Consider the following 11,922-nt stretch of genomic DNA (forward strand, 5'->3'; position numbering starts at 1 on the left):
CCCGCACAGCAACAGGAGCGTGCTCATCCTCTTTATTACTTCAAAGTACAGACTAGATCAGAAAAATGTTCACCTGCTAATTCTAGTTTTTATAATATGCATTTTGGAAACGACACAAAAATATTTTTAGAGTATTTTTGTGTATGCTAGATACAACAATCATTTCAAACCATTCTATTTTATTGAAACAACTAGAGACGAACACAAAGATCTGCATTCTACTCAAGTTAATGACCAGTGCTCTTGTGTGTGTGCACGTTTGTACATATTGATGACAAGTTTCAGACATTTTGTCCTATCTATACACAACAGCATTCAGAAAAGGATCAATAAAAGATCCTCCAATTATAAAACTTAATTTAAAAAGCTCCTGGCTTGCTGCTTTTTGTAGTTTCATTTTTAAAAAACAGAAAAACCCAACACTCATTTTTTTAAGTGGGAAACTATGCTTTGTGCATATTCTCAGGTAATGTACAGTGTGCTTCACGCTCAACTCACCTGTACAGACTAATTTACTGCTAATGGATCCACCTCCTGCAAATATAGAATACTAATCTATACTACTACGATCTGAAGCAGTAGTTAAAAAAAATGAAGAGTAATTGTGCTTATTGACTTTCAAGAGCAAGAAGAGATTTAGAGCTTCAACACAGGCATAAAATTGTTTTTTAGTATTCCCTAATTTTAGCTTGGTAGTCTAGTGTTTTAAAGCAAGTCTTTAGGCTGTGTGTGTGGTAATACTTTTCTGAGGGACACCTCATGCTCTGGAGGTTGGAAAGCCCTCTGAGGCTCATTTAATCTAGCAACACAGAGCACTGAATGGGTGCCACACAAACCGTACGCAATCACAACACCCTTTTTTCCCCTCTTCTGTCACAACTCGAACCGTCCAAGGACCACGGGATTTAGCAGCTTGCTATTTCTAAAAATAACTCCTTAAAGGCCGCTTCCAGCTGACCTAAGACTCCCAACGGGGGGAGGTGAGCTTAAGGCGATGAAAAAGGAGAGATGAGAAAGCCCTGGGTGGGGTGGCCGGCGGCCCCCGGCTTTGTGCGGGCTGCTGGCACAATGCAGTTCCGCCGGAGAGGCTGGGGCTGCCTCCGCCGCCGCCATGTTAGCTCCCGCCTCCATGTGCACGGGCTCTGAGGGGACCCCGCCGCCCCTCAGCCTCTCCCCCCGCCTCAGCTCACCCCTCCGGGGCGGGGAAGGAGGAACGCTCCCGCGGGTGGGGTTTGGTTGGGGGGAAAGAGGGAAATGAGGGAGCCGTTCCCCGCGGCGAGGCGAGAGCGGGGCTGGGCAAGGCCCCGCCGAGGGAAACAAAAGGCGGAAGGGGGTGGGGGGGAAGGGAGCCGCGCCGCCGAGGGGGTCTCGCCGAGCCTGGAGGGGGCCGTGGGCTACGGGGCTGGAGAGGGGCGGCAGCAACGACCCCTCCGGCCTCTGCCCTCCGCCGCTGCTGCGGCGGGGGGGAGGGGGACGAGCCCGGCTGGCTCCCGGGGCGGCGGGAGAGGGCGGCCGACAGAAGGGGCCAGGGGACCCCCGAAAGGGGAAGGGGAAAGGCCGGTAGAGAGGCGTTCGCCCTTCTGGAACCTTCCAGCGGGCGGCCCCTGGGGGCGACGGCGGGAACAACCCGCGCAAGGCCACAGGCTCCCTCGCCCAGGGAGCAGGAGGGCACGGCCGAAGGGACCGGCTGCCGCCTGTCCGGCACAAGGAAGAGAAAACAAATTAAGATGGGGCGGTTCAACGTCCCCTCAGCCGGCCTGACGGCGGGGGCAAGGCTGGCCAGAAAGCGGGGGTCTCCCGGGGTGAGGGTGGCCGACCGAGGGGCCTGGGGCCGACCCTCAGGGCCTGGGAGGGGGGGACCGGTCATCCCGCGTCCGCCGGGGAGAGGAAATCGCACCTTTTTCTTTTCCAGGTTGCGCAGCTTTTTGTCGATCACGCCCAGGATCTGCTTCATGGCCTCGGTTTGCACCGAGGTGATGCTGCCGCCCGATGCCTGCGGGGCGGCCGCCGCTGCCGCCGCCGGGGCTGCCTCACCGCCCGGGCCCGCTTTCCCGCTGCTGCTGCTCGCCATAGTGCTGTTGGTAGCCGAGGGCATCTCTGTGCGAGACGGGAGAGAGAGAAACGCAGGGAGGAGAGAGCGAGGGCGCGTTACGGGGGAACGGGCCGCCGGAGGGGACACGCGGGAGGGCGGGCGCGCGCGCACACACACGGCCGCTTCCCCACGCCCAGGCCCCGCGCGCGCGCGCTAACGCGCGCCCCCGCGCATGCCGCACCTGCCGGCGCGCGCCCGCCCACCCACCCACCCAATTAGATCGTGGGGCGGTCACGTGAGCGGGCAGCCTCGCGCCGCGCTCCGGCAACGGTCATTCCCCTCAGCTCGGACCCGCTGGTGTCCGGAGGGGCCGCGCCACCCTCCTCACCGTGAGTGGCCCGGGGGAACCGGGAGGAGGGGCGGGGGGAGGAACTTAGCGCGCCGCGCTGCCGCTGTAGGAATGGCCGCCTCAGCCGACTACCGGCCCCGCCGCCCGCGCTGCGCCCGCTACCGCCGCGCTGCTGAGGGGAGAGAGCGGCGGCGCGCACGCCCAGCGCGTAAGGCGAGGCGGGCGCGGGAGCGAGCGGCGCGGGGTCCTGACCGCTGGCGGCTGTCCGCGGAGGATGCCTGAGACCGCCTGCCGGTGCGCTTTGGGCTCCTCTCGGGCGGGTCTTTCAGGCGGCGCGGCGGGCGCCTAAGCGCCAGACACAATAGGCGGGCGGGGCAGCTTGCCTCAGGACTCCGCCCGCAGATGCCGAGGCGGGTCCGCGGGTCCGCACCGGGTTGGGACCCATTGTGGGGCTGGCCCTGTCTTCCTTGCTACTCCCCCGCTGCGTTGTGCCTCCCGTGAGACCGACCAGCGGCGTCGGGCTGGTGGTGGGCGCCCCTGAGGAGCGGGGCGCTGCCGGGCTCTGCCTCGCTGAGGCGATGAGGCGCGGAGGGGAGTCGCCCCGGAGCCGGCCCCGTCGCACCGCTCCCGGCAGAAGCAGGGCTTCAAAACATGTTTTCTGTGTATTCACGCCTTTAAGGCACGTCCCTAAAACTGTGGGAGGGTTCCGGAGAGGTGGCGTGCCACGGGTGTAATTGGGGCTTAATAACTGCGTTTCAGTCGCTGGAAACAGTTGCCTCATTTGTCTTTCATGCTGCCGTTTGCGTTAGAGGTACCTGCATCTGTCTCAGGATACAACCCCTGAAGACTACACAACATCGCTTAGTTTAGTTTTACACGTTTTTGTGACGCAAAGCTGCACTGCGTCTAGCTAGCACTTGCTGAACGTTTACTTCCATGCTGACAACAAATAATATTATTTGTTAACTTAAAGACATTGTACTGAAATAGCATCAGGTTTTCTATGAAGTAAAGGAAATTTTTTAGTGAATACTATGCCATTTTAGTGAAGTACAGCTTGGAAATGAAATGTCACTGCCTTCAGTGGGCTAGGGAGCTAGCATTGGAAAGGGTTTGGTATTTATTCAGTTGTCTTTCTGGAATTAATGGATGGAAGACTTCTGGAAGATAAGGCCCTGGAAGTTCAATGCCCAGTAACTGCAAATTGGAGATGGAATTTTTGTTTGTAATACCAGTTTAAGATTATATTTGTACCATTGTTTTTTAAAGCTGAAGTTTTCTTGTATCTGTTTAATCACGGATCCACACAATCAATTATATTAACACAAGGAAAAGTGCAGTTTCTTGAATAACTGGGCCAACCTAATGATTCTCCACCACCAAAATAGAGATGTCTCATCAGCCTTCCTCACCAAACCACTGCACATAATTGCACAGGCCTTGCCCTTGTTTCCATTCTGATTCTTGCTTCCCAGGAGTTAATTCCAGTTGATAATCCAGCAAGAAACTGTTTTTTGACCTCATGCTGTAGAAGTTAGCTTCGGTCAGATTTTTTTTAATTCATTCCATCTGTACATATTGCTTCCTATACTTTTCATGTATGCCTTCATTTTCCGTAGCAGCTCAATGCGTTGTCACTTTGTATTAGATTATTTGCTTTCCAAATCACCTCTTTTTGCATAACAGGTTATAAAACAAGTATAAGAAATCACCCACCCCAATTATTTCAGTTGAATAAATGAAGTATAAAAGAAATATCTTCAAATATTGAAAGTCCGTTTCTTTTCACTATTCCCCAATAATTTTTTTTAAATATATTTACAATATTTACTTTTTATGCGTTTACTTCTCTAAGCCCCTCACACAGGTGTTGAAATCTCCTTTTTCCCAAGTCAAATGCGGTTTCTTCGTGAGCATGTGAAGCAGATTGAGGCTTTGTGACCACAATATATGATGCTTTGAAATAATATGAAATTGTTTCATCCATTCCTATTCATTTCTCCTTTTTGTTACATTGCCGTTGCAATTCTGCATAAACTCTGGGCACTCAACAGTTTAGGCAAGTGTTTCGGCTAAGATGTAGGATCCTAGTTTGTACTCAAAACCGGTATTGCTGAGGAACTAAAAAAAAAAAAAGTGGAATAAAAGGGAAATCAGAGCTGATGGGAGAAGTTGTAGCAATAAATTAAGAATACATTTTGGACCAGAATAAAGCCCTGGTCTTGATTCTTCGTGGGACAGCATAGCACAAAATAGCAAATGTTCATGGTCTCAAAAAAAAAAAAAGTTAGAAATGCTGCTCCTGAGAGCAGTTATTACTTGAGATTACATGAGCAATAATTACATGACAATTACTGCATCAAAGCTCTTCATAATTACACTGGATGCTGGTTTGGTTAGCCAAAGATGGGATTGAGACTACTGCTAAATTTACATGCTAAAGCATAAGTAACTATAAGCAAAGCATTAAGTACTTACCTTACACAGGGGCTGCAAAAGGAGGACTTTCATATTGTACTTTAAAAAAAGACTTGTTAATTTAGCCTTACTAAATTCATGTAACAGATTCTTACCATAACACAGCGACTTTATACCAAAAATACCTGTCACTGTTGTATTATAGCATAATTCACTGTCAGTACTGTGCTGCAATCCCTCTGCGTCGGCTCTGTACCGGCTCTCCAGACCATTCCACAGTCTCTTGGAGCAGCCCGGGAACAGCTGAAGTACGCGTGGTTCCCTAGTCTGTGCTGACTTTAGAAGTAAAACTTCCATACTTCCAAAATTCACTCAAAAATAACTTTCACACCAACAAACTGTAGTGCATAGTCAATCTCAACTCTTAAAACATCTCTTAATACTTAACGTGCTCATAATTTTAGGCAGGTCATGCTGTCATGTATTCATCTACCTCTTTCATACTTTTCCTCAAAAAACAGTGACCACAAATGCGTTGTACTTCTGTGCCAACAATATCGATCATCAATGCCTGACAGCGAAAACCCTACATAAGAATTCCCCACCCTCAAAGAAGAGTTGAGACCTCATCCTCTTTACTTTAAGGAAGTGTTGAACCGCTTCTGATACGTGAGTAAGCTTTATCCTGGCAACCTCTAGCATGACAAACCTGTAATTAGCATGTGGGTCCCAACTTTTACATTTCTGAGAGGTAAGTACCCCTGTAGTTACCACGTGTGGTATGATCTCCCTGTAAATCTGGATTCGGGTCTCTCTGCCTTTGACTCCTTTGATGTTAGCTAGCTGGTTGAAATCACACTTCTGCATAATTATGGTGCAGATCAAATCTTATTTGTAGGGAGCTGGCTTTGTATTTCATGTTTGTGAGCTGTGTAAATGAAGGTCAGGTCTGGAGTTTGGACTCATATTTGTTTAGTCACTGTAGAAAGGCAAAAGAGAGAAAGTCCCCCCAGCAAAAGCTTATGTAGCACTCCCAGAAATGTCAACCTTTTAGACCACAAAACTGCTCAAGATGTGGGAGGCCTCCACCTCCCTGACAGCAGTGTGGGATCCAGATTTAGGAGACACTTAGCTTTGCTTTTCATGTTCCAGGGGAATACCTCCCATGCTGCGTTTTCATTCATCATTATTTTTATCAGCTGCAATTGGAAAGTCTGAATACATCTTTTCTGTTGTTTCTTGGTTTTCAGCCCTCAGAAGGGCAAAACCTGAGATACATGTATTTAAAATGCACATAACCAGCAAGTTACACAAAGAAGAAGGTGGAGGGGAAGAAAGTCTTAAGCTTATTGGTGTAATTGGGGCTCAACTATTGTATAAATATTCTGTGGGGACATAAAACCTGCTCACTGAAGTATTGTCTCAGGCAGGGTTTTTCTGATCCTCCTTTAGATAACTTTTTTTACCCCTGACACACCTTCCCAGCCCTTCCCATTTCAGATTTCCTCCCTTTGCCCTCTTGCTCAGGGATTTTCGACCAAGACAAGCCTTGCCGCTCCCTCCAGGGAAAATCCTGCCGGGAAGTACTATCAGTCCCCCTGCCCCATTGTTCTTTCTCCAGGTAAAAAAGAAGAAAAAGAAAGAAAGAAAGGAAGAAAGGAAGAAAGAAGATGGCTACTTCCAAGCAAGAGTGAGGTCTCATGTTAGTTCTTTGTAAGCTCCAAGGATGAGCTGTGTCTCCCTGCAGCCCTGCCTTGCTCTGACTATTCCTATGCAGGCAATGAAAACAGACAAATGGAGACATGTTCCTGTCTCCCTAAACCTGTGTTGAGGGGTATTAGTTGTTTAGCATAAATAAGTAAGTTTTAATTAGAATAAATCACTTAGGATTATAATAGGATTATAATATGGTGTGATTTGTGCTGTTTGCTTAGCTTTACTTAGCATGAGTAGCTAGATTTGCTGAAGCCTAGGCCGTGATAGAGTGATTTTTCGTCATAATTTTTCTAGCAGCTGGTACAGTGCTGTGTTTCGTCTTCTAACATGTGGAAGAGTTTTGATACCACACTGATGTTTTGGGATTGTTTTTCCCGAGTCTGGGACTCTTCAGTTTTCCATGTTCTGCCAGGGAGCGCAGGTGCACAAGGACTGTAAACCAGAAGATAAGGAGGCTCCAACCCTTGGCTGAAACTGCAAATCAGCAAGATGAGAGCCTGCCTGCCTGGACACAGAAGAAGAATCCAATTAGATCTTAGAAGACTCCAGACCAAAAATCACCATTGGACTAAAAGACATGTGGACAGCACATGAGGGGCGGGTGTACGGATCACAAAGGTCCCGCTCTTTGGAGACACCCAGCCAGGGTGGTTCTTGCTGCTGTACCTTCCAATTAATTTAATTATTTTATAAAATCTGATGCCTGAGACTCTGCTGTGGGAAACCTAGGCTCAAGCCTGAAGAAGGAGGAAGCGCGCTTGAAAGTAAGAGAGCGTGTGTGTGTGTGTGTGTGTATGCGTGCGACACCTCGAATGGTGTGTGAATGCTCGGGCAGCAGCTTCTCCTTTAACACCTGGTACCCCAGCCCTGGGTCCTTCCAACTTCTTGTTACCCAATTCTGCAAGACAGCAACCAGTCCTGCATCTCACCAGCTTTCCCACCCTGTTGATATGTTCTCTACTTCCCCAAAGCAGGAACTCTGACCCACGATGCGTAGTGTTGTCTCCTTAATTGCCACGTCTGCTCCCTGTTCATACTCAGAATTATTCTGAGTAATGTAATTAAATAATATAATGAATAACTTCTATTTATTCTGTGGGGTTGTTTGTTTTTTTTTCAGTAGGATCCATAAGGCTAAAATGAAATTTCCCTTCTGGCGCGTTATCACAGATCTATTAATCAACCAGTTCCTTGCCTGATCTCATTGAATGTTATGAGACTTCAGACGCCACTGAGAACATGACAGTAAGAACAGGAATAGGGGTAACCACAGCTGAATTTGAAAAGCAGATCATTTTCCACTGGTGGTACACAGAAAATAAGAAGTACCAACCTCCTATTTCCAGTTTCGAGATTTAGTATACAAGGATTATGGTTAGAAAATAACCAAAATACTTTAACCTCTGAAATATCAACATTTAAACTGGAGTAATGAACGGCAGTCAACAATATTTTTATTTGCCTTTGAGATTACAAACTTATTTTGGAAAGTAGAATTGTACCGACAGCAACACCAGCCCCGAGCAGGAGTTCTGTTTGGGAACAGGAGCCTGGGAGAATCTGAACTTTCGCTCAGTTTTACTGTCTTAAGAGGGGCCCGCTCTGCAAATTTCAAAAGCTGTGGTTCCTCCTGCTTATCAGGCAGTTTTAGAAAGTTATCGCTTTGTTTTTATTTAGGTTTCCTTTTCCTAAAGGAATTCGGTCAGAGAAGAAAAATTCGTATTCTCTCTGAACCCACAGGCTGGCTAACTTTTGTAACAAAATTAAACCCAGACAAAATAAACCTCTCTTTGAATAAGCATTGAAAGCTCGGTATATGCTTTTGTCTGCATAAAATTAAATTACAGGTTTTTTTATCACAAATATTAAACACAAATGTATTAGCAGCAAGATCAATAAAAAATTCAAAAGATATTTGGGTTCAAAGGAGATTAAATGATGTCTAATGGCATGTTTAGTCAAAACTAGCATAATTCCAATCCAATACAGCAAAAATAGATTAAATGCCACTACATGATAGATTTCCCTACATAGCCATTGATGGGAAATCGTTATGAAGTGCGTTTCTGTTTCAACTCATGTCACACGGTGCTTTGGCCCCTGCATGAAGCAATTGTTTACAAATGTCTTCAGCTTACAGAAGTAAATAACCAGGCTGGGAGACTCCTTTGCTACATAAACTGTATGCAAAGGAGATCAAGCATTCATTTTAATGTACAAAATCCCGACATAGGAAGGGAGTGGGTTGGTCATGCATACCAAAGAAGAAACCTCAACGCTGAAAAGCAGCTCAAAACCGCTTAGGGCTTTATATTTGCTTGAATTAGCTAATTTGAATGGGCCTAGCTTACAATGCTATCCAGTCTGTTCTATGCCTCTCCTCCCTCTAATTTTTTTCACTCATCTTCTTGTATTTGTAAATTATATCAAGTAATTTTGTGTTTATTTCCATACTGTTAAGGAAAATATTGGGTAGTGTTATGACAAATGCTGCAGCTCCAACCAAAACATCTTCCTAACCAGCAATTTTCTACCAGTTTGGGTTTTTTTTTTTTGCAACTGTCAGCCACTTTACTGTATCACACCAGTTTAAATGCGAGGATCACAAGGCTTTAAGTCAGACGTAGGCTTATCACAGTGTCTCAGACCTCTGCTTCTGAAGAACATCTAGAGTGATTGTCATCCAAAACTTCTAATTGCATCCAAAAAAAATCCTTTTTCTTTCAAAATGCTATTCTCTATAACTGCAGAGATAAAATGGCACTTACTGAAAGGATATTCAATCCAGTCCTGAAAGGTATCATAAAAATCAATAGTTGGAGGCCAAAGATACTGTCAGGGAGGCCAAATTTTACTCTAGATGGAAAGAGTAATGTGGGGCTTGTGATATGCCTAGTACCAACTTTTTCTCTTAATTTCTATGAATCTATGAACAGAAGAGTCCAAATAGTTCTTTACAATGAAAGGGCTGGATCCAGCTAGTGCCTGCCCACTTAGTCCCCAGTAAATTTGTGCCTAAGCTCTTCATCACTTCAGCTGATTTGGTCGTGCATAGTCATTGGAAAAAGAATGGTTTTTTTCTAATGATATTCATAGTTTATTCATGGTCACGACACCTAGTTTCCAAGTGAACCTGAAGATTGCTAAGCAAACCTCATGCACTCCAACTGGCACATCAAAATCTTCTTGCATATCATATACTTGAGAAAGGTAATGGAGGAGTAAATTTGAAAGTAACTTGAAGGTAAAGGATGACTGGCTATTTTAAGGAATCCATAATGCTGATATAGGACAGGCTGGACTTAGGGTGCAGTTTAGTCCCAGGACGGACTGGTAATGTCAGCCTCCCAGGCAGGTTATTTTAGTGCTTCGTGATTCTTACTGATAGAAATTTGTCTTTGCATGTAACCTGAATCTCAGTTGCTCTGGTGTTGATGCTGCTACTTCGCATCCTAAATATCCTAGATGCAGATACTATGTTTTTCTTTGTGAAGCTGTCGTTCTGACACAGTATGATAATATAGCTGTATTTCTTCATGGTGTTCTTTGGCAGGTCAAGCAACCACAGTTCTTTCAACGTTTCCATATAGGTGGAGTTTATTTGACCTCTGACTATTCTTGATGTTTTCCTCAATGGTTTATATATACCTTCCAGCAAAGCGCTTAAACCAGGGTACGTTCGTTCAACTGAGTCCTCATTAATAAGTCGTCCCTGCTTACTGAAGGGGGGTTGGACTAGATGACCTTTAAAGGTACCTTCCAACCCAAACTATTCTATGGCTCTATGATGGCATCATGATATGGTTACATTATGTGTCTCATGGGATACATGCACTCAGATAGGATGTTTGCTTTTTCTGCAACAAAATCACACTGTACACTGACTTTCAGCTGGTAATTCATTATCACCTCCACATCTTTTTCTGCAGAAATACTGGCTAACACATTATCCCTCAGCATGAGTTTATGAAGTTCCTTACTGCTGCCCAAGTGGACCTGTCCGCATTGAGTTTAATCTCTTTTTTTGACCATTTCACTTTTGATTCCAAGGTATTTGATGTTTTTTTTAACAACTTTCATACCTTCTGTTCTACCATCTAGGTCATAATGAAAATATTAACTACCATGGACACATGAACAAATTCCAGTGATACCTCGCTTCATACCCCCTTTCATTTTGACAGGGAATCGCTGGACATTATTCTTTAAGTAGACCAAGTTTGCGCCCACTTTACAGTAGTTTCATTTAGGTCATGTTTTCTTAGCTTGCTTATGAGTTGTGTGAAATAGTATTAGAAGCCTTGTTAAAGACATACATCTGCTTCTCCTCTGTCTGTGTGATATTCTTTGTGGAAGGAAATTAAATAATTTTACACAGTTTGGTTTTGACAAGTTTATGTTGTCTTACTCATCTCCTTTATTTCCCAATCACTTAGGATGTTTCATGAAAAAAGGTAGAGCATCTCTAACTTAATTTAGAAAGACCTGGTATACAGCTGGATTTGCAAGTGGCTGGATCAACTTGATGCTTTCATTGTGTTTCCCAAGTGAAAAACTCTCATTACGAGCTTTCAAATAAGAAAGTTTCTCCCAATGTGAAAAGAGAAAATAGTGCTGATGCGTAAATCCCTGCACACTGAGATAAGAAGATGCCTCTTTGCAGTCTGGCTCTTGTGTACTTGTTTATACTGACTTGCTTATCTCAGGCTTTATCGTATCATTTACACTTTTTAACCTAATGTCTGTTTTCCAGTACAGTATAGTCAGAAAGGAAGAGGAAATACTTAAAACCTCTTATACAAAATATTCTTCTATGGAAAATAAAAGTGTGCTTAGTAAGCATGACTAAAAGAACTGGAAGCTGCTGTAAACAACAGCATTTGAAACCTCTGCACTTAACCAAGGACAGGTTGTACATGACAATTCCACTGTACCATCTTTAAATCCTATCAATGTAACCGTGAAGTAAAAGAAAAGAAAATCACAGGATGTTTTATGGTTCTTCTTATAGCACGTTTAAGCACAAATGTCCTATCTTTCAAAGATTCTGAGGAACTACAGTTCTCATGCCAAGTCAGGTATATTTTAACGTTCACAATATATTGACCGTACCTGAATGCTTTTCTGTCTGTCTATCTATGTCTCTGTCTACTGTTGTAGCGTCTAACTCTCTGTCTGTTTAGGTAATGATATAGATGACATTTCTTCACAGTGGACAGAATTGCGTCTCACAATGAATACTTGCAAGAAAAGAATGCAGAAGGCATTTATCCGTGTTGGTATAAAGTACCTCCAGTCCAGAGGAGAGCAAGGATGGGCTGATAATTCTCACACTGCAGTCAGTGTTTGAGGCTCAGCTGGGCTATTTTGAGGAAGACTAATCACAGACCTTATGCTAAAGGTCTAC

General features: G+C 45.1%; 1 protein-coding gene and 1 long non-coding RNA gene across 6 annotated transcripts in view; one reads left to right on the forward strand and one right to left on the reverse strand.

The window, feature by feature from the left end:
• The window catches only part of CAPRIN1 (cell cycle associated protein 1), a 37,687-nt gene extending 35,104 nt beyond the window's left edge, over positions 1–2,583 (reverse strand). Inside the window, exons 1-2 of one of the 4 annotated variants that reach the window (XM_063333694.1) lie at positions 2,421–2,583; positions 1,898–2,097 (exon numbers count right to left, since the gene is read on the reverse strand). In XM_063333694.1, coding sequence (XP_063189764.1) covers positions 1,898–2,095 — 198 coding nt within the window. In that variant the 5' untranslated portion in view covers positions 2,096–2,097; positions 2,421–2,583. Of the gene's footprint in view, positions 1–1,897; positions 2,098–2,303; positions 2,323–2,420 lie in introns of those variants that run through there. The other 3 variants (XM_063333690.1, XM_063333693.1, XM_063333691.1) reach the window with 3 other exon arrangements.
• On the forward strand, positions 2,314–10,433 carry LOC134515097 (uncharacterized). 2 transcript variants are annotated; one of them, XR_010070870.1, is made up of 3 exons: positions 2,314–2,421; positions 5,321–7,279; positions 10,069–10,433. It is a non-coding gene; the product is annotated as an uncharacterized LOC134515097 (long non-coding RNA). The 2 variants fall into 2 exon arrangements; XR_010070871.1 differs by lacking the exon at positions 10,069–10,433 and having other exon boundaries at positions 5,321–5,468; positions 6,421–10,062.
• The last annotated feature ends 1,489 nt before the right edge of the window (positions 10,434–11,922 follow it).

Source organism: Chroicocephalus ridibundus, chromosome 4 (genome assembly GCF_963924245.1).
Source record: "Chroicocephalus ridibundus chromosome 4, bChrRid1.1, whole genome shotgun sequence".
Classification (NCBI taxonomy): domain Eukaryota; kingdom Metazoa; phylum Chordata; class Aves; order Charadriiformes; family Laridae; genus Chroicocephalus; species Chroicocephalus ridibundus.